General features: G+C 45.0%; 1 protein-coding gene across 3 annotated transcripts; it reads right to left on the bottom strand.

Annotated features, from left to right (window-relative positions):
• Positions 1 to 1,341: 1,341 nt before the first annotated feature.
• Positions 1,342 to 22,261, bottom strand: Tis11 (Tis11 zinc finger protein). 3 transcript variants are annotated; one of them, XM_001355346.4, is made up of 4 exons: positions 22,046 to 22,261; positions 20,387 to 20,776; positions 3,744 to 4,123; positions 1,342 to 3,647 (listed from the first exon to the last, which is right to left on the bottom strand). In XM_001355346.4, the coding sequence occupies exons 2-4, from the start codon at positions 20,444 to 20,446 to the stop codon at positions 2,702 to 2,704; spliced, it is 1,386 nt and encodes a 461-aa protein (XP_001355382.3). In that variant the 5' UTR covers positions 20,447 to 20,776; positions 22,046 to 22,261; the 3' UTR covers positions 1,342 to 2,701. The 3 variants fall into 3 exon arrangements, with proteins under 3 accessions (XP_001355382.3, XP_033237937.1, XP_033237938.1); XM_033382046.1 differs by having other exon boundaries at positions 22,178 to 22,252; XM_033382047.1 differs by lacking the exon at positions 22,046 to 22,261 and adding an exon at positions 21,355 to 21,557.
• Positions 22,262 to 24,987: the final 2,726 nt, after the last annotated feature.

A 24,987-nucleotide genomic window follows, 5' to 3' on the forward strand; every position in this document is an offset into this window, starting at 1 on the left:
ATAAAAAGAATTATCGTATAGTAATAACCAAAAGCTGAGGGTTTCAGTTACGTCTAAGTTTAAGTATAAATACAGCAAAAAAAAAAAAAACAGTAATTTATATTGGTTTGTTTACATAGTATCATTATGTGGTAGACCTTTGCACTCTGCCGTAACAAGTGGGGATTGATTGGGTTGATAGTAATTAAATACAAATAAATAATTAATGCCTTTTTTTGTTGTTTTGTTTTTCACTCTTTCTCAAGACTATACATAATTTGTGTGTTTTCTGTATTTGTTTCATATTCATATATAATATATTAATGATAAGGCACTTTGAGAATTATATACCCCCCACATTTGATTGATCAACGAGCGCGCTCTCTCTTTCTCTATCTCTCCATCTCCCTCTATTCCTCTCTGTTTTGAATTTTTTCGAATTATTCTGTTGCTATTGTTTCAAATTGTACATAAATATAATACCACTGCCACTGTGAAATCAATCGAACTAATATAAATAGTTAAATATTGGATTGTTGTGATTGGTTTTGAATGGGACAATGACAAAAAGTAAAAATAAGGATTCCAAAATTATCTATCCATTGAGGTGGAATGGTACATACATACATATGTATGTACATAATTGTATGTAGAGGGTGTCGTGTCTGTGTGTACATAAATAATTTAAATATTTCCATTAAGTTGTCGCTCGCTATTTTGTATTTGTTGCTCCGTCTCGCTTAATTATACATCGCTAACACTGTACTCAGTTTTGTGTGTGTTGTGTGTTGTGTGTTGACCGACCGACCGACCGACGGACCGACGGACCGATCGACCGCCTCCCACAAACACCAAAGATCAACCAAAGATCCCCCCGAATGCATGCCTATATGTACTATACGTATATTTAGAATAGTTTGTTGTTTTCTGGGTGGGGGGGGCTTTCCCTCGCAGGAGCGTAAGGTTTTGTGGTTTTTGGGCTGGCTGGGGCTTGCGGTCTCGTATAAATAATATAGGGGCTGCTCTTCTCTTCTCTTCTCGCGTAACACTAACAATTATAATTATATAACTGCACCCAAAATAAGAAATCAAGAAAAATATATAAAATAAATTAAGTTAAATAAAAATATATAATAAACAAAATGATTCTTTCTGAATATACCATATAAAAAAAACATAAAATTATCAATGGTCAAAATATATATGTTTGTGTGTGTATGTGTGTGCTTGTGTGTGTGTGTCAGTGTGGTGTGTGTGTGTCAGTGTGGTGTGTGTGTGTCTGTGTGTGTGTGTGTCTGGGTGTATATCTGTATGTGTGAGCGGGTTGGTTTCATAAATTATTAACATTAATCGCATCTAAAATATCTGGTATGTATATTTATGTGAAAATAAATTATGTGTGTCTAATAAATCAGCATTTCCGTTCGTCTCACAAAAATTGATCAATAAGATATCATGAGCAAGAACCGAACAAAATCGAATCGAATCAAATCGAATCGAGTCGAATATCGAGTAGTGCTCGTTCGATATCGATAGTCTTTTGATGAACAATTGACAAAAATCTGTTTTGTTCTCCTTTGTCTTTTGTTTGAATTGTGATTGGGTCTTTTTCTTTTCTTTTTGTTTCGTTTTTGTTTTGTTTTGTTTTGTTGCATTGCAGAGGACTGCAAGAGGTATATCATCGTTAATAGCGTTCGCCAGTGGATTGGCATTGGCGCTACTGTTACTGTTACTGTTACTGTTATCGTTATCGTTATCATTATTATTATCGTAGTCTCGTAATCATAAGTATTTATAATTTATATAAAAGTTTATCAAAAAATATCAACTCATATCGCAATATGTACACAACGTTGCTACTACATAATTTAGCAGGATAATAAATTAAAGAACCTACTCGGCTCTCGGCGATCCGTTTTGGATTGCATTGGAAGACAACGTTACGGTCCAACGTTATATATATAAATATATATTTATACATATATATATGTATTCATGTACATATATTTTTTGTGTATATATGTATACGTTTTGGATTGGATTTTGATACATTGATCGGATCGATTGATAATCGATTCTCAATACGACCGACCGCATGTAATAACTAGTACAATTTTTGCATAAATATTAAACAAGAGCAAAAGTGCCTGGGTTCTAATGTGTGTGCGGGGGTCCGCGAATAGGTCCTATAAATGCAAGACCGAAAATCTCTATACAGTCGCGTGCGTGTATACAAGTATTATTTGTATTGTTTTCAAGATCAGATTTCGTTTCAATTGTTTTTGTGTGTTCGAGCAACACTCTGTTCCGTTTCCGTTGTGGAAGAAGAGTGCTGTTCGTTGGTCAAGATCATCGTTGTTGTTTGATGGTTTGTGTTTGGGTTTGTTTTTGGTAATGGTAAGGATTTGTATAAGGATATGGGAATTGCGGACCCCCGGTGGATAAGTGAATACGAAGTTATCCCAGGGAAGCAGGGAGCAGCCAGGCCATCAAGTCTTCAATGGTTCGGGGTAGTCGTTGTTGAGATTTTATCAATGTTGCTGTTGCTGATTGCATGACTGAATGACTGAATGACTGAATGACTGGAGGATGCAGGACTGCTGCGGGACAGTACTGGGTGAATGGGCGAGGACGAGGCCGAAGGCAAAGGCGAAGGCGAAGGTGACGTGTGGCTTGACTGTGTTGATGTTTGTGTTGATGCTGATGCTGATGCTGGAGCTGCTTAGGGCAGTAGGCTGGACTGAAGCTTCTGCTTATAGTCCTCCACGGCAGAGCTGAGGCGGTTGAAGACGGGCAAGCGCGGCATCTCCTCCTGCTGCATCGGCGTGCTCATGCTCTTCTGCAGCATCTGCTTGGCCTGTCCTCCCAATCCGCTTCCGCTTGCGCCGCTCATGCTGCTGCTGCTGCAGCTGCTGCTGCTGCACGGGGTGCTGGGCTCGTACGGTGGTGGGGTGTGCACCGGCGAGATGGGGACATTGGGGCTCTCTGGCGGCGTGGCCGATCCCATGGCCATGGCCATGCCCAGGCCCAGTCCCAGGCCCGAGGCAGAGGATGTGGATGAGGCGGAGCTGCCGCCGCCGTTGCCGTGCTTGCCGCCAGAGGAGCCCACGGCCATGCAGAGGTAGCCGTGCTGCAGCGGCATGGCATCGTGGAACGGAAAGCTAGTCAGCGAGTTGGTGGGACTGAGCGACAGCGATCCGGTGGGCGACTCCCGGTCCGAGCCGGTGCTCATGCTCAGCGGCGGGCTCAGCGGCATGAAGAAGGGGCTCTGGCTGATGCTGATGCTCTGGCTGATGCTTGTCTGGCTTCCGAGTTGTGATGGCTTCTGGAAGCCCTGATGCTGTCCCTGCTGTAGCTGCTGCTGTAGTCCTTGCTGCTGCTGCTGCTGTTGTCCCGACGACTGCTGTTGCTGCTGCTGTTGTCCCGACTTGGCCGCCTGGGCTGCGGCCTGCTGCTGGGCGCGGGCCTCGTCCGCGTTGTGCACAAAGTGGCAGCGCGGCCCGTAGGGGCAGAAGCCGACGCTGTGGAAGGTGCGGCAGTACTCTGTCTTGTACTTGGGATGGCGCTGCAGGTTGCGCAGCTCGTGGAAGCCGTGCGCGAACTGGCACTTCTCTCCGTACTTGCACTCGCCGGCCTCCTCGAACGGGCGGCACAGCTCCGTCTTGTAGCTGCAACACACAAACGAAGGGAAAGGGTAAGTCACATGTAAGGCACGTCTGGCGCAGAATGAAAGATCTGACAGGTCTGGTGGGGGGGGCACTCACCGAGATATGTTCATGGGCTGCTGGGGCAGCGGCTCCGACTGTGTGCGCTCGAGCTTACGGTGCAGATTCATGTTCCCCAGATTCTCAATGATGGTCACCAAGGAGGCAACACCCTGCTGCTGCTGCTGCTGCTGCTGCTGTTGCTGCTGCTGCTGTTGTTGGATCTGCTGTTGTTGGATCTGCTGCTGGTGCAGAGGGTGGCGCTGTTGAGCCGGCTGTGAGATGGTGCGTGTGAGGGCGCCATGGAGGCGGTGCTGCTGGGGCTGTGACTGCTCCATGCTGATATCCAGGACGAGTTGATCCGCTGTCTGCTGCTGATGGTGCTGGTGCTGGTGCTGCTGCTGCTGCTGCTGCTGCGGCTGGTGATGATCGCTGGCCACCTGCGAATGGGTTGAATGAGATACGTTGAAATCAATTTCCATTGCTGCTTGGGGATACGTAACGCGAATGTTTCGCAAAAACTCAAAAGACTCAAAAGGGATCGGATGATAAAGAGAGAGAGAGAGGGCGAACGAACGAGGGCGAACGAGGGCGACGAGCAGCAAAGACACGGCTCAAATGGTGTTGGATACTTTTACTTTTAACTTGACCTATAAGCAAAAAACCCCACACACACACACACACACACACACACGGAGACACATTGGTCTAGCGGCAGCGACTGCAGCAGCAGCGCTATTTCGGTAAGCAGCGACTGAGGCAGAGGCTGAGGCAGAGGCAGCGACAGCGAAAGCGCACCACTTGCAGCGTGTGGATATTGCAAGTCACCAATGCTTATAATTTTCCACACATTAACCAACGACACACGGACACAGGAACAGGAACACACCAATACACTTCCATACCGCTGCTGGACAAAGGGCTGTGGGGGGCCACCATTGGCCACCAATGGGAGGCTGGGGGGTACCTACTTGGTCCTTTATTATTCCGTTTTGCTTATCTGTTTTGCTTATCCGTTTTGCTTATCCTGAAATATTTTCTGTTCGACTTGACGTTGTTTCTGATATCGGAATCGAATTTGAATGAGGAATATATATTTTAGAGTTGTGATCACTGAAGGTCCCAGGTCACTTTGATAGATAAATATAAATACAATATAGTATGTGAATTATGTGAATTTGTACGTGGAGCAGGACCCTTTGATTCCGACATCAAATCGAATATTTTTCGATGTGTTTTCCAGTGCAGACCCGATCCGAGCTCGGATTGTCATCAGCCAAGGATCCATCTGGTCGGGACTACCCGGACTGCAAGGGTATCTGCTCGTATAACTAATCACTGAGAGCGCTGTCCCTCTCTCCAGCACTCCATAACCCCTTCTCCGGCATTGCTAGCCGCCGCGCTCCCTTTTTTCTCGACACTCCTCATCACCCCACACCCCACACCCTCCTTCTGGTCGTGTCGTCATCAGTTTCGGTTTTATTTCTTTTTGGGGAACGCCGTCTTGCCGTCTTTCCGTCTTTCCGTCTGTCTGGCCGTCGTCGCTTGGTTCGTTTTCGTTTCGTGCGATGCTGTAACATGTTATGCAACCAGTTAACACACACACTGCCACACTCTCTGCCCGAACGGCAGCCCACTCCGTGCCATGCCACTCCAAGCGTGGCCAAAACTACTCTCGCAGCAGCGGCAACAGCTGCCAGCCAAGAGCCAATTACATATGTATGGAGCTCAAGTTCAAGCCAACAACACGAAAAGCCAACTCCCCTACGCGTCCCCTCCCTCTCCCTCTCCCACTCACTCTCCCTTTCCCGCCCATCGAGCAGTCAACAGTTGAAGCCGGAGCTAAAAGCCGCCGCAGCCTCATACGCAGACGCGCAGCCGCACAGCCGCCAACAACGTTTTTGGTACCCAGCAGCAGTCGCAGCAGCGCCCACCTCTCTCGCTCTCTGAGCAGCGAAAACCGGTTGACGGCGGTTGCCCAACAAGTGCGAGAGAAGAGAGACGAACGACGAACGGCGAACGACGAACGACGAACGGCGAACGCATGCGCAACGACGGCGACAGGGTTGCCAGACTGTCCGCCGCAGTACCAGTGCATCCATGTTGTGGAAGCAGGAAAAGGAGGTTACAAAATACAAACAAAAAATATACTTTTCCACCAGAGAGAGAGAGAGAGAGATTACAGATTACCCCACTTACAGAGCGGAGCCAGCCCGTTATCTCTGCACGAAATAAGTTTAGTCATTCATTGCAACAAATAATAATAATAATAATGCGACGGGTGAATGGGAACGGGAGTGGGAATTACGGAGCACATAAAAACAAAAAATAAAATTCCATGGAAAATTCAACGATAGTTTTTATCAGACGAATCTCGGATGATTTAGCCAACAAATTAGATGCTTTTAAATCCATAATCAGCATATAAAAAAAAACATGTACACACACATAAATTGAGATACGAGTTTAGGTTATCAATGGAAAAACAAAAACATTTCCATTTTTAATGAATTCATTTGCCTGCGCGGTTAATGGGTTCAACACTCAATCGTAACGCAACAGAAGAACAGAATAGAAATTTGGTTGTTTTTTATTATTGTTTTTTTTTTCTTTTGCTTTGTTTGCCTCACTGACTGCCCCTGGGTCTGCCCCTGGCTCTATCTTATCTCTGCGGAGCATTTGAATCGGGTCTAAAATTGTATTTCAATTTCCATTGTTATTATTTCAAATTCGATGCCAATTTAATTTCGTTTCAATTTCCTGCATTACATATTGTGACCTTGAAAGGAGCAGATAGATGGATGGAAGGATGGATGGATGGATGGCTTTCCAATAAAGGATAAGGCATCTCGAAGCCAGCCGATAATCGAGTCACAGCTGATGTCGCGTCTCAACCACCTGGCAACCCTGTACGGCTGTGCGGCTGTGCGGCGGCTGTGTAACTCTGCACAGAGCGCAAATCGGTAGCGGCAGCAGAGGCACAGGCAGAGGGCAGAGGCAGTGGGCAGAGGGGAAACAGCAACAAGTTTTAGCAAACCTTTTACGACTGCTTTGACCAACTTTGACGCTTACGGCATCGCAACGACTGCGGCTGCGACTGCGACTGCGGATACGCTGGCTCCTGCTGCTGCTGCTGCTTAAGCTTTAGCATGCATAAAGTACCCCCCAGAGTGGCAGAGGGGGGGTAGGGGAGGGCAGGGGGAGGGCCTGCTCTGTTCGCTGTGGTACGATGTGTCTCTCGAAACGTTTAAACGTGTTCGAAAACAACTTTAAGTTGGCGAACGCCACAATCTCGCTCGCTCGCTCGCTCATTGCCACCCCCTCCGCTCCGCTCTGCTCTGCTCCGCTCCGCCCTTCTGTGACTGGATTTCGGTTTCCGTACATGTGTGTGAAAACAAGATTAAGACAGGAGTGTAGCAAAGAGCACGGAGCGGGTACTGCCACCACTCCAGGCGAAAGAGGAGAGCGGAGAGAGTAAAAGGTAAAGCGCGAGAGGGAACAGCTAGAGATAGATCGCAGTAGAGTCTGCTGTTTTGGATACCCTTTATTTTTCCCTTTTCCAGGGTGTATATGGACTTCGAACGTTGCATTTTCTGTATTTCTTTAGAATCGTTTTTTGATTCGAGCAAATCGGTAGAAAAGGGTATCAAATGCTTCGGGGATATACATTCTTTTTCTCTTCTTTGTTTTTGTTTTTCTCGTTTTGCGCTGCTCTCATTCGCTCTCACTCGCCCCATCTCTGTCTCTGTCTCTGTCTCTGTCTTAAGCTCTGTTTAGTCTCTGCCTTGTGTGTTTTGTCTGTATGCTTCTTCTCCCTCTCTTTCTCTCCTTCATCTAGGTGAGAATTTCCCTTTCATTTGAAAATGAAAATAAGTTTACTTTTCCTTCCAGTCATGCTCTTGCTCTTTGCCGTTTTCTTCGGCTCTGATTGTGGTTGTTGTTTCTGCCTCCTACTTATCTCCTTCTCCTACTATTCCTTCCATGCTCTTCTTCTGTTTTGGCTGCGTTTTGGCCGTTGCTTGTTTCCTCTCCTTTTCATATGGGTTTCCTTCCCTTTTGCCCTTACGTATTCCTGTAGATGGACCAGGGGATACGATACCCGCCTAGAACCCCTTGCAAAAAAGCGGGAGATCTAGAAGAAAGTGAGACCCCGAGATCTTCTCTCCTTCCTTTCTGGTCCCGCTCTCAAGGAGGGGGAGAGAGTGCGCTAGACCTTGGGGGGGTGGGGGAGCTTGGGGCCTTTTTGTTGTTTGGCTTTTGGGTTTTTGTATTTATTTTGTTGGTTCAAGTTGAAGTTCCGGTTCGAAGACCATTGAATCCATATCCAAAAGGCAGGCGGCGTATCCCATATCTTGGGGGGGGTGCTCGCATCAGTGTGCGTGTGTTTCTTCTATGGATTTATTAAGTTATTTAACATACAAATTGGATCTCATATACATATGTATGTATGTATGTATCTTATGTACAATATACATTGTCTGTTTTTCTGTACAACGTTTTTGATTGGGGGACCTGGGGCCTGGCTTTTGGCTGAGACGGAGACGGAGTCGGAGACGGAGACTGGGGCTCCGGCTGTTAGGTAAGATTTTGTGGTGATTGTTGTTGTTGCTTTTGTTGTTTTTGTTGTTGTTGTTGGTGGTGTGTTTTTTTCCGCTTACTTGTTTGTGTCTCATAAACACGTTAACACAGACACACACACACACACACAGGCTGCTCTCCGTTGCCAGTGTGTGCGTGAGATGCTGAAGACCTGCTGCCTGCTACTCTGACTAACTGGTTTTTATTTTTTAAAAGCTACACCAACAACAACAACAACAACAACAACAACGGTAACAGCATAAGTCCCCAAGAAAAACAAAAACTACACCAACAACTACACGATGACGATAACAAACGACGACGACGACGACGGCGACGACGACGACGCAATATCCATAACCTCGATGAGCTAACTCCAATACAAAGACACTCTATAAGCACAGGCGGGCAGATCTCTGCCTCAGCTGCTGCCTCTGCCGCTGCCTCGGCCCCTGTTCTGCCGTTGTCGACGTCAATATGCGAATTGAAAATGAATACAAAAATTATTATTGAGTGTTATTTTTAATGCCTTGCGACAACAGCAGCAACAACCTGCAGAAAACAGGTAAGAGAGGAACGGGACAGCAGCGGCGGCAGCGGGACAGGGAGTAGAATTGGGAGAGGGAAGGGAAGGGAGGGAAGGTGAGGTGAGGGAGTACAAGGTGGGGGCGTGTGCCGCCTAGATCTTTCAGATCTTGCAGCATTCAACGCTAGTGACAGGTTCCACAAGGAACTTTCCCATGTACAAGTATTATTATCGCATATTTTGAGATGAAATATAACCTTTTTGATAGAAAACAAACATGAAAATCATTTGAAGTCATCATTTACACAGCTATCACATCGATATAGCACATCATATCCGATATATCCGATATATCTCATCATTTCATCGCCAGAAAGGGCGGTTTTTGAGGATCAAACTAAACTAAAGCTATACAGCGTTTCATTTTCAACGTATCAAGTGGAAAATAGTAAATAGATCTCTGGAGGATGGAATGGAACTGAATGGAACCGGGAAAGATTTACCATCGAATATCAAACGATTTATTCTACAAGCACGTGTAGCAAAAAAAAAAATATTAGCAGGTGGAAGGTTGGGGGAATAACATTAGCGATTATACAAGCCATTCTCCTATCCATATTCATAAGGGGGATGGGATGGGATGGGATGGGATGAGAATGGGAATCAAGATGCTAATCCCCAGGTTCCAGGCTGCCAGGCGTCCAGGTCTCCAGATTGTCAAAGAAGATCGATCGATGGATAATTAGTGACGTTCGGAAAGCAACGCTATAATGGTCTGCTGTCTGGCAGCCACTATTTGGGGTTCCAGATTCGTGTAGTATAATATGGCCGCCAGATTTCAGTTCAATCAAAGTTCAAGGTAAGCCTCAAATTTTCTATGCAAAGTGTGAGATTTCAGTGTTTTGTTGTTTCGATTCGTTTTCGTTTCATTCGGATTCGATTCGATTTGATTCGTTGTTTTGTTTTGTTTCGTTTCGTTTTTTTTTTTTGTTGGGTAACAATTTGATTAGCAAGCAGAGATCGAGATCGAGATCGAATCAAAGCTCCCTCCTCGCCACCCCTCTGGCACAGCACAGTCCTTTCTCGCAGCCGGACAGACAGCACAAAGAAAAGGAGGGTAAAGAAGGGTTTGAATGACGAAAAAAAGAGAGCAAATAGAAACAAGGCCTCGGAATCGATTTTAATTGTCGCAAGGCAAGGCAAAGCAGAGGAATATTTGACTTGGAAATTAGCAGCGGGGGCCCCCCACACACTCCACCCCTCCTCCCTCACCGCAAGCCACTGCATTTCATTTCATTTCATTTCGATGTGTACGGAGAGGGAGAGTACTGGCAGTACGAGCGCACATTCCTATTTATTCCCCTTCCCATTCCCATTCCACCATTCCATTCCATTTCAGCTGCAGCCCAAGATCCAATGCAAGCGACATCGCGCTGTCCCGCTCTCACTCTGCTGATTGATCGATTCCTCTGCTCTCACCTCGGCTGGCAACACTCTCTCGCTCTCTCGGGCGCACACCCCCTACACTGGGGGGTAGCGGAATGGAGGAGGACCAACTATTGTTTCGCAACGCAGGAGAGGAGTTCCTTACATTGTGGGAAAGATCTAAGCAGACAAAATACTCTCTTGGCTTAAGAGAAAACTACAGTAAAGCCTTGCAAATAAAACCTACATTTAAATATAGGAATCTGCAGGCACAACTCAACCCCAGGTTTATTATGATATCATATGCAACTCCCAAACAAACACCAGATACGTTACGGCCCCCTCGAATCACCCTTTCTTTATATTTTTAAATTAGTTTTTAATTTTATTTCTTTGCTTTCAAATGAAAGAAATGGAAAACCCAAAAGCAGCATTTACATAATTTTGCCAAAGGCTGAATTTCGGACTAGGGACAGGGGACTGGGGACTGGGGACAGGGGCCTGGTCTCTGGCCCAAACCCAAAAACTAAAAACTCAAAACCCAAATACACAAATACACAAATACAATGCCCAATCATCATCGTCGTCGCCGTCGTCGTCGTGATCATCATTACGACCGACGAACGCGACTTGGCAATACTTGGGCATGGGCATGGGCTTGGGCTTGGGCCATCCATCGATTGGGGTCTAGGTCGAATGGAGCATTTCACATTTTCGTGTCGTTTTCATTGTTCATCCGTTGTTGTTGGTAATAATATTTGGTAAGCGGCGATGAAACACTGAACCATAGACAGCGAGAGTGTTGCCCGCGTCACTTGGCCGGCGAGGGGCTACAAGTACGGGCGGGGGATACGTCCGACGACGCATGCGCAACACGCTACGCTGCTGCTGCTGGCGTGCCAGTTTCGTTTCGTTTCATTGCCAATCGTCCGTTGTCTCTCTCTGTCTCTGTCTCTCTGTCTATGTCTTTCTGTCCAGTCTTGTCTCTCGTCTTGCCTTGTCTTGTGGCTTCCTCTTTCGATTAAGCGCTGGCTTCGAAACCGGCTCGGGGCTATGCCGCGCACTCACATAACCAACTCGCAGACCAAATCACATAATAATAAAACACAATAAAAGAAAACTTCACAACATTAAGCATTAACCAAGCACAAATAGCAACAAAAGCGGCAGCAACTCTTGGCCTTGCTAAATTCGGAGCAAAAGAGCCATAAAACACAAACAAAAATCAAGAAAGGAAAAGGCTGGTGGGGGGGTGGCGACAGTGATACCCTCTACGAGTATGGCTATAGTGTAAATTAATATTATCTCTACAGGGAAGGGTATCCGAGAGCGAACACACACAAAATCCCCCGCAGACAAAGTCCCAATTCGAAGTCGAATATTCGAAGGGTTTCATCGATGTGTGTGCCTGCGTGTGTGTGTGTGTATGGCTACACATAAATAAAATATAATAACAATAATTCTTTTCGTTTCTTCTGCTGGTGATGCTTCTCATCTCCCCCTGCCTCTGCCTCTCCCTCTCCCACTCACACAAGCACACGACACACGCTATCTGTCGCAATGCCCGATGCCGCTGCCTCTGCCTCTGCCGCTGCCGCTGCTTCTGCCACTGTTATTGTTGCTTTTGCTTTTGCTTTAACGTTGCGTTTGCGCAGTTTTCGCATTTTGCCCTCGAAAGCCCACAAAAGCAACAACAATAAAATAAAACAAAAGGCAATAGCAACAGCTACAGCAAAAGCAAGGAAAAGGCTGAGGCAGAGAGGCAGAGGCAGAGGCAGAGGCAGAGGCAAACCAAATAAAATGTTGCAATTGCCGTTTTTGTTTTGCTTAAAAGTAAACCAGCCAAACAACGGGTGGGGGTTTACGGAGAGGAAGAGAGGGACAGAGAGGGAAAGGGCATACGAGATGGATGTCCACAAAATTACACGGCAGTTATGCAATCGAAATTGAGAGTTGGCAAATGGGATCTGCTCCCAGAGGAGCAGCAGAGAAGCAAATAAAAATGAATGGAAATGGGGACACGCTGAAAGAGAAACAATCAGAGGGTCAAGGAAAATGGCAATTATACAAATTTATAGAGATAAATACATACATACATATGTACATAAGAGACGTGCACATACATACAAATCTATATGTACATATATGTATAGGAAATAAAGACCAGCATTTACCAGCATGACTCTTCTCCGAATCGAAATACTACTACTAGTCGCAAGAAGGGGAGACGAGAGACCTACCTATCTGCTTGAACCCTTTGCCCTTGTCCCAACCTCTGTCCTAGTCTCCCACTCTCAATCTCCCCCCCGTACCACCCCACTCGGCTATCAGCGCGGGCAGTCGCTCGGTAGCGAGGGCTGTCAAAACACATTAATCCTTATCGGAAGAATGTGTGTTCTGGTGGATCGGATCGGATCGGTCTCTAGTCCCGTGTACTTAGCATTTGACTTTTGGGAGGGGGGGGACCTGCCGCATCAAAATGCAGTTCCCCATTCCATTCACATTTCCAGAGCCCAGCTTGTTCCAGAGTGGAATATCTGAGAGCCTTCCTTCGGTCACATTCTCTCGCATCGCACTCGCACTCTTTCTCTCGCTCACTCACTTTCTTTATCAGTCAGAACCGTTCTTGGCGCTTATCACTGCGCAGACGTCACCGCTGACCGCGCTGCCAGCTACCCGCTACCCGCTGCCTGCGAGCGAGCACATGGCAGTGCGCTCCGATCATCCCCTCTATCATGGACTCTCCCATCAACAAAGCGCACACATGTACACATGTATGTGCCTTTTCTCCTTCTCTCTCGCTGTTCAAGCAGAGCACGTCGAAAAATAAATAAAAAAACATAAAAACGGGGCAATCGGCAGTGCATGCTGTTCCTCTCCCACCTCTCTATCGCTTGCGATGCGACCCCTTGTTGACACACACGCGCGCGCACAAGACAGACGTGACTGTGTGTGTGTGTGAGTGTGCCTGTTGCTGTGTTTGTGTGTGATTTAATGTGATAAGAATACTTATTATTGGGTTAGTTAGTTCATATAAAAATAATAATCTTTTGCTGCTGTTCCAGCGCTTTTTGTTGCTGCTGCTGCAGCGATAAGCAGAGGCCGAGGCAGCGGCAGAGCTGATAGAAATTAGCGAACGAAGGGAATGGGAATGCACACACAAATACGAGCATAGACCACGCACACACACACACGCAGAGGGTGAGCTGGTGATAGGAGTCCAGGCAAACAGAGAGAGGGAGAGCTGACAACGGCGGGGGAGGGAAGATCATTGACAGAAGGAGAGGGGGGGCAAGACCGTAGTTAAAGACAGAGTCCGCCGTCCCCGTTACCCCTCTCTAAAGCAAACAACTCACGGAGATGGCTTCACAGGTTGTAGCGCTACCCTTTCTAGCTTCCTCCCTCTCCCTCTCGCGCTCTCTCCTTCTATCTACCTGTTTTCCAACGCCAATAAATACATCGGCAACCATTTGATTACCAGCTGAAACAAAATAAAGCAACGACCACGAAACAACAACAACAAAGGTGGATGAAATCGGCGTCTAAATCTTCTTATACCCTTCATTCATACATACATAAATATGTACAAATGTGATAAAGTGACCCGGGTCCGAAAACAGTTTTATCGCCTTTGGCTAAGATACAGCTACAGTTGCTTGCTATTGATCCTGATCAATACATATTATATATTATCGGTAGTTCTTCGTCCCCCTCTGATGTGCAAACATTTGCTTAAAACCATCATATCCTCTGCAAGGGTATCAAAGAACAAGATTACAAAGTGGTGTGGCCGTAGAGCGCCAGAGAGGGACAAGCATAGCCCGACGGCCAGGCCAGGCCGGCTAGAAAAGGAGGGAGGGGAGAATACAATGCCCAAGAAGGAGAGACATCCAGAGAGCAATATGTTGGGAATGTGTTGAACACGTGGTCTGGCTCGAGTCCGCTAGGCTTGGATCGGATCGGATCGGATCGCATCGGCTGGGATCGGATCAGATCGAGTTCGGCTCTTTGTCGAAATCGTGAGCAGCAAACCAAATCAACATCAAATGTGGTGCGGGAAGAAGACGGAGTGGGGGAGAAGCGAAGCGATTGTAAGATATCGGATCGAGGGTTGCTTTTGCTTAGAAGCACTTTTTCCCTGTCTCACATGTGTTGCTGCCGCGCTGCTGTTATCTTTGTTGTCCTGTAAAACCAGTTGGCGAGAGAGCCGAGGACGGGTGGACGGTCGGTCGGTCGGTCGGTCGGTCGGACGGACGGGGACTGGGCAAAACCCGCACAGAAAAGTAAAACCAAAAGCAAAAGCAACAATCAAAAAGCGACAGTGAATGTGAATGGAAATCTACTACTGCTCGCTGCTGCTATTGCTGCTGCTGCTGCTCTGCCAGCGTCTGCGTCAAACCGATTGCCGACTGCCGATTATATAATAGATTCGATTGGATTTTTGTGGGATTTGGGGGGATTGGCGGCGTAGGATTGGGATTGGCAGCACCAGCCCTCAGCTCAGCCATTGATGCCAGGAATAGGGCGGGCCCGCATGAATAAACAATTGTTTGCGTTCGTTCGCCAGCATAACATTATTGACAACAAAAATTAATAAGCGACGAAACACCCAGCGAACACACAAGAGGAGAACAGTTACAGTTTCAATTTGAAAGCAGTGCAGCGAAAAGGGAGAGAGCAAAAGGAGGAAACGAGCGAGCCAGCGGCAGAGAGCCAGTGCCGTGCCAGTGTCAGTGACGGAGACAAAAAGTTGAGAGGGTAATGTAGGGCTGGAGAATGCCAAGTTTTAACTTTCTGGGAACTCAATACAAAGTAGTTGCAAGTTTTGCGTTCCTAGAATTCTATTCTTAATACGACTTGAGGTAAATATCGATTCTAATTTTATCCCCCTCCCATCCACCGCAAGACAACACCCCTGGCTAAACACAACAAGACGAGACCCCACCGCAACAAAATGCACACACACACACACACATACGCACACAGAACAGAATTTACACTTAGTACTTAGGGGAAGGGCAGTTGAGAAGGGGAGGGGAGAGGAGGGGATGGCTTGTACTTTGGCACTCAATTGAGCGGCCATTAGCAAAAGGCAAAGGCAGCAACAAAAACTCACATGGAAGACAATTTCAAGATTACAACAGCAACAACAACAAAAACAAGCAAGCAAGCAAGCAATGACAATAGAATATGAAGTGCCAGAGCAGGCAGCAGGCAATCGCCTTCGCCTCCGTCTCCGTCTCCGTCTCCACGCTCACATCTTTCTCGTTGATCACTCGCTCAGTTGCTCTCTCACTCACTCCCACTCAGTCTCAGGCGCAAGCCGAACAGCTAAACAAGAGTACGATGGTGCTCAGGGGGTTAGCGAGCGGCAGGGGGGAGGTGGAGGGGGAGGCAGGCATTCGTTTGCTTTGGGATGTGGTGTGAGGGAGCGCGAGGGAGGTACGGTACCCATTTGACTGCTGTCTGGTGTGGAGCAGAACGGGGGAGAGGGAGGGAGCCATTCCATTCGGCTCTGGTGTGGGAGATAGCGAGCCCAACGACGACGACGACAACAACTATGTATGCATGTATGTATGTACATCACACACAAAGGCGAGAGCGAGTGCGAGTGCACACTCCAGTCGAAAGAGGAAAAGAGACCGAGTGGGACACGGTACAACAATCTCATACATATGTATGTATGTATGCATGTATGTACATTATTTTTTAACAAACGAACGATAACAGACATTAATAATAATATTAATAATAATAATACTAAGCGCAGCGGCTGCATTGCACGAAAATAATTTATTTTTAATTCCATTTTTTGTTAAATTTGCAAAAACAAAAAAAAAACACTGTAGTGAAGAAATAAAACTGCGAAAACCAACCAATAATTGAGGAACAATTAAGTTCGAGCTGTCTGTCGAGCTTGGGTTTCCAATGCAATTTGTTATAGGAAATACATATGTACATAAATACATACATATTGAGCATTTTCAAACAAAATTTCAATCAAACGTTTCCAGGGTTGGATCACAAACCTCTCTATCTCTTCCTTCTACTCTCAATCCTCTTGCTAGGGTCAGCCGCCAGTCAATCTGTTTTTGATACCCTTTGCAGGCAGGATATTATGAGCTAGGCCAGACGTCTGGCCATGCACACACGTACACTTTTATGTGCTATGCATTCTTGATTCTTGAAATACCGTCGGGTCAAAGTTCTTAAACAAAAGGTTTCTACATCTAGACTCTACATCTTTAACTGCTTTTAAGGGAACGAGGGGTTCGAAAGGGTATCAAGTCCTCGACTCTAGAAGCTACCCATCCTCTTTTGTCCTCATGGTTGTGTCTTTGCCTCTGCCAGCGACCGCCTGTGTCTGTGCCTGTCGCTGTGTGTGCGCATGTGTGGGTGAGTGCGCAGCGCGGCCTGCGCTGCATATTAATCGAGTCGAGTCGAATCGAATCGAAATGAAATGACGTTCGCCTCTTGAGGGAGCGATGCAGAGCGGCAGTGGCGGGGAGGGGGAGGGGGAAGAGGATCGCTGCAGCAGGCGTGGAGAGCGGAGATTGAAGAGTTGTTGTGTGTTTGCTGTTGTTGTTTTTTGCCTGGACGGGTCGCAGCAAGACCCAGGCAGCGGCAGGCCATTTGTAGGTAGGTAGCGGCCTCGCTGACTCTCCCCCGCTACTCCGCTCGCCTCCTCCTCCACCTCTTAGTCCACCTCCACCGCCGATGCAGAGGCAGCAGCTCAAGCAATGGCGGCATCGTCGGGACATGTACACACACACACACACGAACCGAAGCGGCGGCAGCGTTATCGCCTTGGCAGGAAATGGAATTATATTCGGAAAAAATGTAGTCGCTCGCTCGTTGTCGTTTGTAAGTGAGCCTCTCCTTTCTCCACTCTCCGCTCTCCAGCGGCTCAGCGAGGAGGAGGAGGAGGGGAGAGTAGTGCATACGCTGCATGTGAGGCATGTGAGGCGAGGCTGAAACGTAATACGATGATTACGAGGCACCACATCAGGATTTTTTTTGGTTAAAACCAAAACTAAGCGTTTTTTTTACTTTTGGGAAAAGGCAAGAGCGAAGAGCACAAAAAACAGGCCCCAAGATACCCAACTCCATTCGACATTCACACACACACACACACACACACACACACACACATATCTATGTATTTCATAACGATGTAAATAAAAGTTATGCGAGAAAATATAATTCCAACTATCCTCCTCCCATTCGAACATCATCTTCCATCTTCCACCACATCCACCCGACAAAAATAAATACTCTGCAGAGCGAGCATGCTGACATACGTGGGAAAGCCACGACCATAGGGCATCCCCCAAGTAATTGTAGAACAACCTGCAGCTCCGGGAATCATGGAAATCGAGACAGTAGACAAATACTGGAGAGAATTACTCAGGCAAAGAATTCTTCGTTCGAAAGTTTTATTAATGCACCCGATAGTTATGGGAATTCAAAAATATTCCCACCGTCTCAGTATGAGCCGTATATTGTTGCCACATTTACGACATGATACCTATGGGAATAATATTTGTTTATCAATCGATTGAAAAACAATTCAATAAGAGAAATAATTGTTTAGCTCCAAAGTTATTCCCACCGAATGGATACTTTTAATGACAGAAGTGTTTCCATAGGTCGAATTTTATGGAAATACTGTGTCGATTTCGACCATGAAATTATCATGAAAATAGCAAGAGTTCGTTTCCGACAATTTAGTCGCCTGTGCGCGCGCGCTGCACCATGCAGAAGAAAACGACAAAGCAGCAGCGATCGCTGCAGCAACAGTTCCTATTGTGTATGTAGTGCGCCCTTTCGCTTTCGGCAGCAAATTTTCTGTTGTTGCTTTTGCTGCTATTGCGGTCTGCCAAAAAGAAAAACAATAAAAAACAAAGAGAAACAACAACAGAAGCCAACAAGAAGGAGAGGGAGAGCAAAAATGCTGCGTAATGACGGGGCGATTACAAAAAAGCAAAACCAAAAGCAACAAATTCATTTTCCATGGCAATCGCAATCGCGATTGCAATCGCTGTTACTGCTGCTGTCGCTACGTCCGATAATCGATAACACAACAGGCAGGCAGGCAGGCGGCAGGCAGGCAAAGTTCGTTAAAAAATCACAGAAAATACAGAAAAGTTTTCGCAACATTATCGGACATCAACCCGCCCCGCACGACAAATGGGTCTTGGCCTTATTCGCTGTGTTTCTTGTTGTTGTTTTTGCTGGAGTACTCGTAGATGGGTTCTACTTGACCCCCGATGGCCCTGCATTTAGTTTACGCAAATTCCCCCCCAACACCAGCCAAAACAAACTGGAAAACAAAACGATGAAGGGAAAGGGGAAGAGGAAAGGCTTTCGAAGTGCTTTTGAAGTCGCAGATTGGAACGCCCTTTCCCAATACGATCTGGGATCAGGAAGCTACTAAATTATACTTTGTAAACTTTTCCGATGACGGATACGACTCCAACGGCACAGATATTGGTCGATGAGCTGTGCTCAACGATTACCCCTTTTAAGAGCATACCATTTGGTGGCAGTCCCCACCAAACCAACTCCGTTCACTCCACTTTTCAATTTTAATCCATTCCCTCGTTCCTACCACTACCACTGCTGTTCCTTCGTTCCGCTGCCACGAATCTCGTGTCAATGACAAACTTTGCACGTAACCGTAGCGTCCAAGAGTGGGAGAGAGAGAGACCACAGCAGCAGCAGCAGTCTCTCCTCCGCTTGAAAGCAAAAGCCAAAAGCAACAAAAAAACAAACAAAAACACACAAAAATCACTAAAACACGAAAATCCAAACCCGGAACTGACTTAATCGAATTTGTTGTCGATCACAAGCTGCTGCTTCGACTGCTGCTTACGTCTCCGTCGCAGCAAGCAGCAGCCACTAACTTTCCGCACGCACACACTCACATTATACATTATCATTATCATTTGTTAATGATGCTCTGCCTGTCTCTGCCTGATGACGACAATTGCTGCCATCTCCTTAAATTTACAGTTACAGCGCGGATCAGGCGATCGATTTTCATGAGGCTAGGGCCCGTTCCCGTTCCCATCACTTCTGCAATCCTTCTTTTTTAGATCAGTCAACGATTGAGCAAAGAGAGCGTGAAACGAAATGAAACGGAATCGAATCGAATCGAATCCAATGAAAGCCTGTCTGTCTTTCCATGCCATCTGTTGTGGACGCCACACCTCACCCTTTTCATCAACTGGCACTGACAAGTGTGCCCCAAAGAAGTTATCATATTCGCAGGTCCCGGCCAGCCCCCAAACCCGCCAAGTGCTCCACCTTATCAGACAATTTATTTAGTTCGTTTTCCAGTTAATGTTGTTGTCGGTGTGTCTGTCGGTTGTGCATTTTGATGTCGCCATCAAAATTGTGAGTGTTTGCCAACCAAAATAATTATGAATCAGCTGAATATTTCGAATAATAACTCTCATACACCGACACAAGCGCGCACACACACACACACACACTAGTGAAACGTGTAACGAAACGGAAACGTACGAAATGCGCAAAAAGAATAATCGCCGGTGTTCGCAAATGCCATGCCCCCCTACCCGCTCCAGCCTCTACCTAACAAAACCCCACCACAAAATTTACCGAAATCTGTTTGGTTGCAATTTTGTATCGTAATCAAATATTTGTACAGTAAAAATACATTTAGTACATACATATATTTACAGTAAAAACTTGACTGGCGTTTTTACTTAGGAACTGCATTAGGATTAGTGGAAATATCTCTCTCTCTCTCTGTCTCTTATTTGCTCTTGTGTGGTACACGAGCACCTGCACCTACTTCGTATTGTCGCAATGATCTATGAGCAGTAGTAGAATTATGTACTCCAATTTGAATCATTCGAAAAACACTTGGACTTGACTCACAGAAAATGTAAGAACAAAAAAAAAATACACATTCATCGATTCAAACTGCAATTGTTTTTCAATGGAAATGGGCTTCGAAACAGAAGGGAAACTTCACGAGTTTTAGAATCGATTGGCATTACGTTCAAAAATCTTTCTTCATTTAAAGCGGTCCAAAATGGTGAGCAAACACATGATTTCGACTCTTTTTGGCCTGCAATAGCACTCTGAGGTACTCGGTAAGGGGGCATTTCTAAATAGAGCAGGGGGGAGGAAAAGGAGGACTTACCGTCTGGAATATGTCGCCGCATTCAAAGTAATGCGATTTCTGCACTATTGTGGCAGACATTTTGTTGTTGTCTGCGCTGCTGCGTCTCCTGTTATTTCTCCTTTTTGCTTTTTTCTATAGTTTTTATTTTTTTAGTTGTTGTTTTTCTCCCTGCCTTTTGATTGAATTTGATTTGTTGTTTTCGGGCTTGATAATTCGTTTCCACTGGACAAGACGACAGATATATGACAGATATCTTTTCTTTTCTTTTGATTGTTACTGTTGTCTTGGGGAGGGGTAGAAAATTTGGTTTGTTTTTTTTTTCGTTTATTTTTTGCACTTGAACTATTTTTTGATTGTTGCGCTATCTATTTATCGCGTATTGCATTTCACACACAAAAAAAAAGGCAGCTGAAAAGAGGGAGAAGGTGAAGATACGATGGTTAGGAAAGGAATGAAAAGGGATTCGATGATGGAACGCCGTTACACGTGCGAACGGAACGGTTTGGTTCACAAAGTGCTCATGCGCCTGTGTGTTGTGTCTGTCTCGCTCGCCCGCTCGCGCGGCAATTGGGACTCTATGTGTGTTCGTGTGCGTGTGTGTGTCCTTACGCACATGTGCAAGTCACTTAACGAAGAAGAGGTAGATGTAGAAGCAGAAGAACAGAATCATCAGAGAAGGAGAACAGAAGCACAGGCAGATCAGAATGAGGAGCCATAAGGAAGAGAACCACACAGCAGAGCCAGTGCAAACTGACGTTTCTTGCCTTTGCCTTTGCTTTGTTCCTTTTATTCTTTTCCCAAAAACAGCAACAGCCGATTGGGTCCCTGTCCATCCAGCCGTCCGTCCGTCCGTCTGTTCTGTGTTGTCCACGTGTGTGTGTGTGTGTGTGTTGTTTGCTTTGCTTTTATCGTCTTCGTTCTCAAAGCAAGCAAGAGATAAGCTCCCTTCGTCCGACCGACCCCTCCTCTTCTACACAGCACCGTACCGTACGTAGTGTCAGAGCGCAAGTGTGACTCGGAGCTCAATGTGTGTGTCTGAGTGTGTTGGTGCTGTGAATGCGAGAGATCTCCACTGGTGGTTGTTTTAGCTCGTATCACATGTCTGTGTCTCCGTGTCCTCAGTGTGTGTATGTTGGTAAATTTTTATTTTATTGCTGCGCCAGCAGGCAAGGCAACGCCAACTGCGGCGTCGACTGCGAATGCGACGGCGACGGCGTTACTGCCTGTGGGCGACTTTGTTTTGGGATTCTCTTTCTCTCTCTTTGGTCCTCTTCGAATCTTGTCTGTGTCCGATTAGGTATTTTTACAGTACTAATACTACACTACTTTGCTTGCATCCTTATTCTGTGCTTCCAATTCTTCCCGTCTGAACTTTGATTTCATCCTGTTTCTGTTCGCTTCCAGGCATCCTGCTCTTGCATCTTTCATTCCCACACACTGATTCAGCACCTACCGTTGCAGTCACACCATGCACACCACACAATGCAAAAAAATCGAACAAAAAACAATAGTATTTGCACTGCTTTTTTTAACAACCAAATGGCCCGCGCTCACTTTTGAACGAGTAACAAAAAAAACGTGGAAATGCAAAAAAATGCACACAATAGGCTGACTCACACACACACACATATACACACATAGGCACATGCACGTTGGTTGGATTTGCCAAAAAATTACTTTGATTGCGGAGCCGAGAAAGATCCTGGCGGTGGCACACTACTTTGCACTTTGTGTTTCCGGCAAAACAACAGGAGATACAAGCACAAGCACGTCCGTTGGCAACGACAGTTTTTTAAATTTTGAATGTACCCCGCTGTTCAAAGCAGCAACCGCTCGGTTCAAGATAACATTGTGAGTGTGACCGCGCACCCATTGATAAAATATACCGCCTGACACTCAGAAATATACCAAAATATACCGTCTCGTTTTCAAAATATACAGTAAATATACTGACGAATTCAAGGTCCATCATACATATTCCTCGGTTTTTATATTCCGTCGAATAGTACTAGCTAGATTGAATCCTCAGCCCTGTCCATATAATTTAATCGGATTAATGAATCGATTTTCTACTTGACTTACTTTTTAGATAACTGACTTGTACTCCTGCTATGGTGATTGCTTCGATTGTTTTTGGCCCAATTTTGGTGCGTCAAGCGTCTCGTATGATGAAAAAAAGAACTAAGCCTACTTAAGCCCCCTCTATTTAAATAGTTCAACTACTTGAGGTAAAAGGTGGAAAATATTAACGATTGTTAATTCTTCTTGTAGATTCATTCCATCTTTCCTCTGAACTTAAAAAAAACCACGATATCTTTATTATTAATTATTAAATTTTCATTATGTTCGGTGGACTATTAAAATACCCCCTTGGCTTACAATGGGCTAATCGTTCTCCGCCAAAGATTGCAAATAACTAGATAGATCTTTTAGCTTTGCCCACATAATTTAATCCAATTAATAAACTTATTTTCTACTTGACTGGCTATTATATAAATACTTGCTTTTATTGGACTTTGACTAAAAAAAGGTTTTAGCGAAAACGGTAAAAAAAAGGAAAAAGTATAGTTGTTCCTATTGTTAAATTTTTATATTCCGTCGAATAAATTTACTACGAGATTAATTACGTTTAAGTACTCCCATTTATTGTATTTTGGCTAAAACAAGGTTTAAACAAAAATGCTCAGCAAAAAAACAGTTGCAGTTTTGTCGCGTCAATGTTGCCGGTATTTGAAGACTGTTGCTTGTCAACCGGAGTATGGCTATTGGTATACCCTGTTTCGTTAATTTAATATATAAAGATACTATTTTCCAAACTGCTTTAAAACGTAATTAATTGATTAGTTTCTTGTTAACATCCAGATCCCGATACAAATTCTTGGTCTCGTTAAGACGTTTAACTTAAAAAAATCGTTGAAATACCAATTAAACACAGACTGAATAGTTTTTGCATTCATTAAGCCTGGGATGACAAACATTTCTGCAATTATATACTATCCTTTTCCCCTGTATGCCGAATGTTGCGCATCCCGCTTCAGCAACTTTTTTGCATGATGATGTTGCCAAATTTCATTGACCAATGAAAATCGTAAAAAATGCATTGCAAAACTTGTTGCTGCAGCATTTTTGACGATTTCATTGGCCGAAAGCAAAATCACGCCGTTCCCGTTTTAACCGGTTCGTAATGTGGCGGTATATTTAAACCCAACACATGAGAAACTAAGTTTATATGGATACATTATATGTGGTGTATATCAAATACTTATTAAAATTAACTTATCAATACCAATTTTAATACTAGTCCCTGGGCTCCGTTAAAGTGACCAACATTGCTGCTGTTGGCCTGCTGAATGCACGATGGCAGGAAACGGCCGCGATAGAATGTCCGGATGTGTCGTGTTAATATTCTCCAATAATTGCGGCAGCTTTCGGCTATTAAAGTGGCTCAGCCTGATACCATTCAGGGCCAATTTTCCCCGAATATCACCGAATCGCTCCAGCTCCTAAACAAGAACTGTATATTTCCCTGTTCACCTTTTCAATAGTTGGGAAATGCAGTTCCAATCATCACCATATGGATCCAAGTACAGTTACTAAAGTACGGAGCTCGTTGTTGCCTACCGGTTCAAAGAGAGCCCTTAACCGATTAAGAGAGAGCGAAAAAGAGCCGAGTGGTGAGCAGTGTTGGTAAGCGCCGCACAGAAACTATAAGCACTGTAATTTGTACAAATTGTATTTATTAATCCATTTAATTAATTAATTCAGATAATTAATAAATCATAAATATTCCTTGAGGGGGGCAATCGAAATCAATCGACTATTGATAACGATTAAGGCACTGACTACGACATGGCGCGGGCTTTTTGAAAAAATGTATGTTTATGTTTGAGCTTATATTTTATTTGCAGTTGCAATTGCTTTTGCCTTAATGGTATGCTCATGATGTATTCCATTCTCAATTTAAACCTATAGAAAATTAGTTTTGTACGAATTAGTATGTATTTCTTTCGTAAATATAAAATGAAAATATAAATATAAAAAGAAAGGAAATAAAAATGTTCATATTTGTATGTATGCAGATTCACAAATTAAGAACAATAAAACAGAAAAGTGGCCAAAATAACAGTTAATAAATATGTCCCAAGGATGTCCCAAGTAATCCGCGAGTAGTAGAATGCAGTGGCATTGAGAACCAAAAAGGAATGACTTCTTTTCTCTATATACATTCTATAGGGGCTGTCTTCGTATGCATATCCTTCCATGCTTCCATCTGCAAATGTAATCGTTAATTAATAGTCGAACAAGTTTTCATTTTACCTGTGCGAATTGCATGCAAACTGCGGCACTGCACTGTAATCTTTATTTGTTGATAGGTCCGAAAATTTCAGTGGTACCGAATCCTTGTACTATGATAGTATCCAAAATAGATGGAATCCCAGGCAACGGCAGGTCGGTCGTGAATGGCTTCAGAATAGAATCCTTTATTCTGTTTTCCGATGAAAATGTATTTGCTGGTCTTCCTGTTAAAGAAGAGCTCCACTCCCCCTCCCTGCATATAATATCATAATACTCGATGGGTCATAGCTAGAAACGGGTTCAAAATGTCGTTAAATTATAGG

This window comes from Drosophila pseudoobscura, chromosome X (genome assembly GCF_009870125.1).
Source record: "Drosophila pseudoobscura strain MV-25-SWS-2005 chromosome X, UCI_Dpse_MV25, whole genome shotgun sequence".
In the NCBI taxonomy this organism is placed as follows: domain Eukaryota; kingdom Metazoa; phylum Arthropoda; class Insecta; order Diptera; family Drosophilidae; genus Drosophila; species Drosophila pseudoobscura.

Coding starts and splice junctions, on each gene's coding strand:
- Tis11 (XM_001355346.4), bottom strand. CDS start 20,446: ATGTCTGCCACAATAGTGCAGAAATCGCATTACTTTGAATGCGGCGAC. Junction 4,124..20,386: donor GCGGCGACATATTCCAGACG/GTAAGTCCTCCT, acceptor ACCCATTCGCAG/GTGGCCAGCGATCATCACCA. Junction 3,648..3,743: donor CAGCCCATGAACATATCTCG/GTGAGTGCCCCC, acceptor TGTGTGTTGCAG/CTACAAGACGGAGCTGTGCC.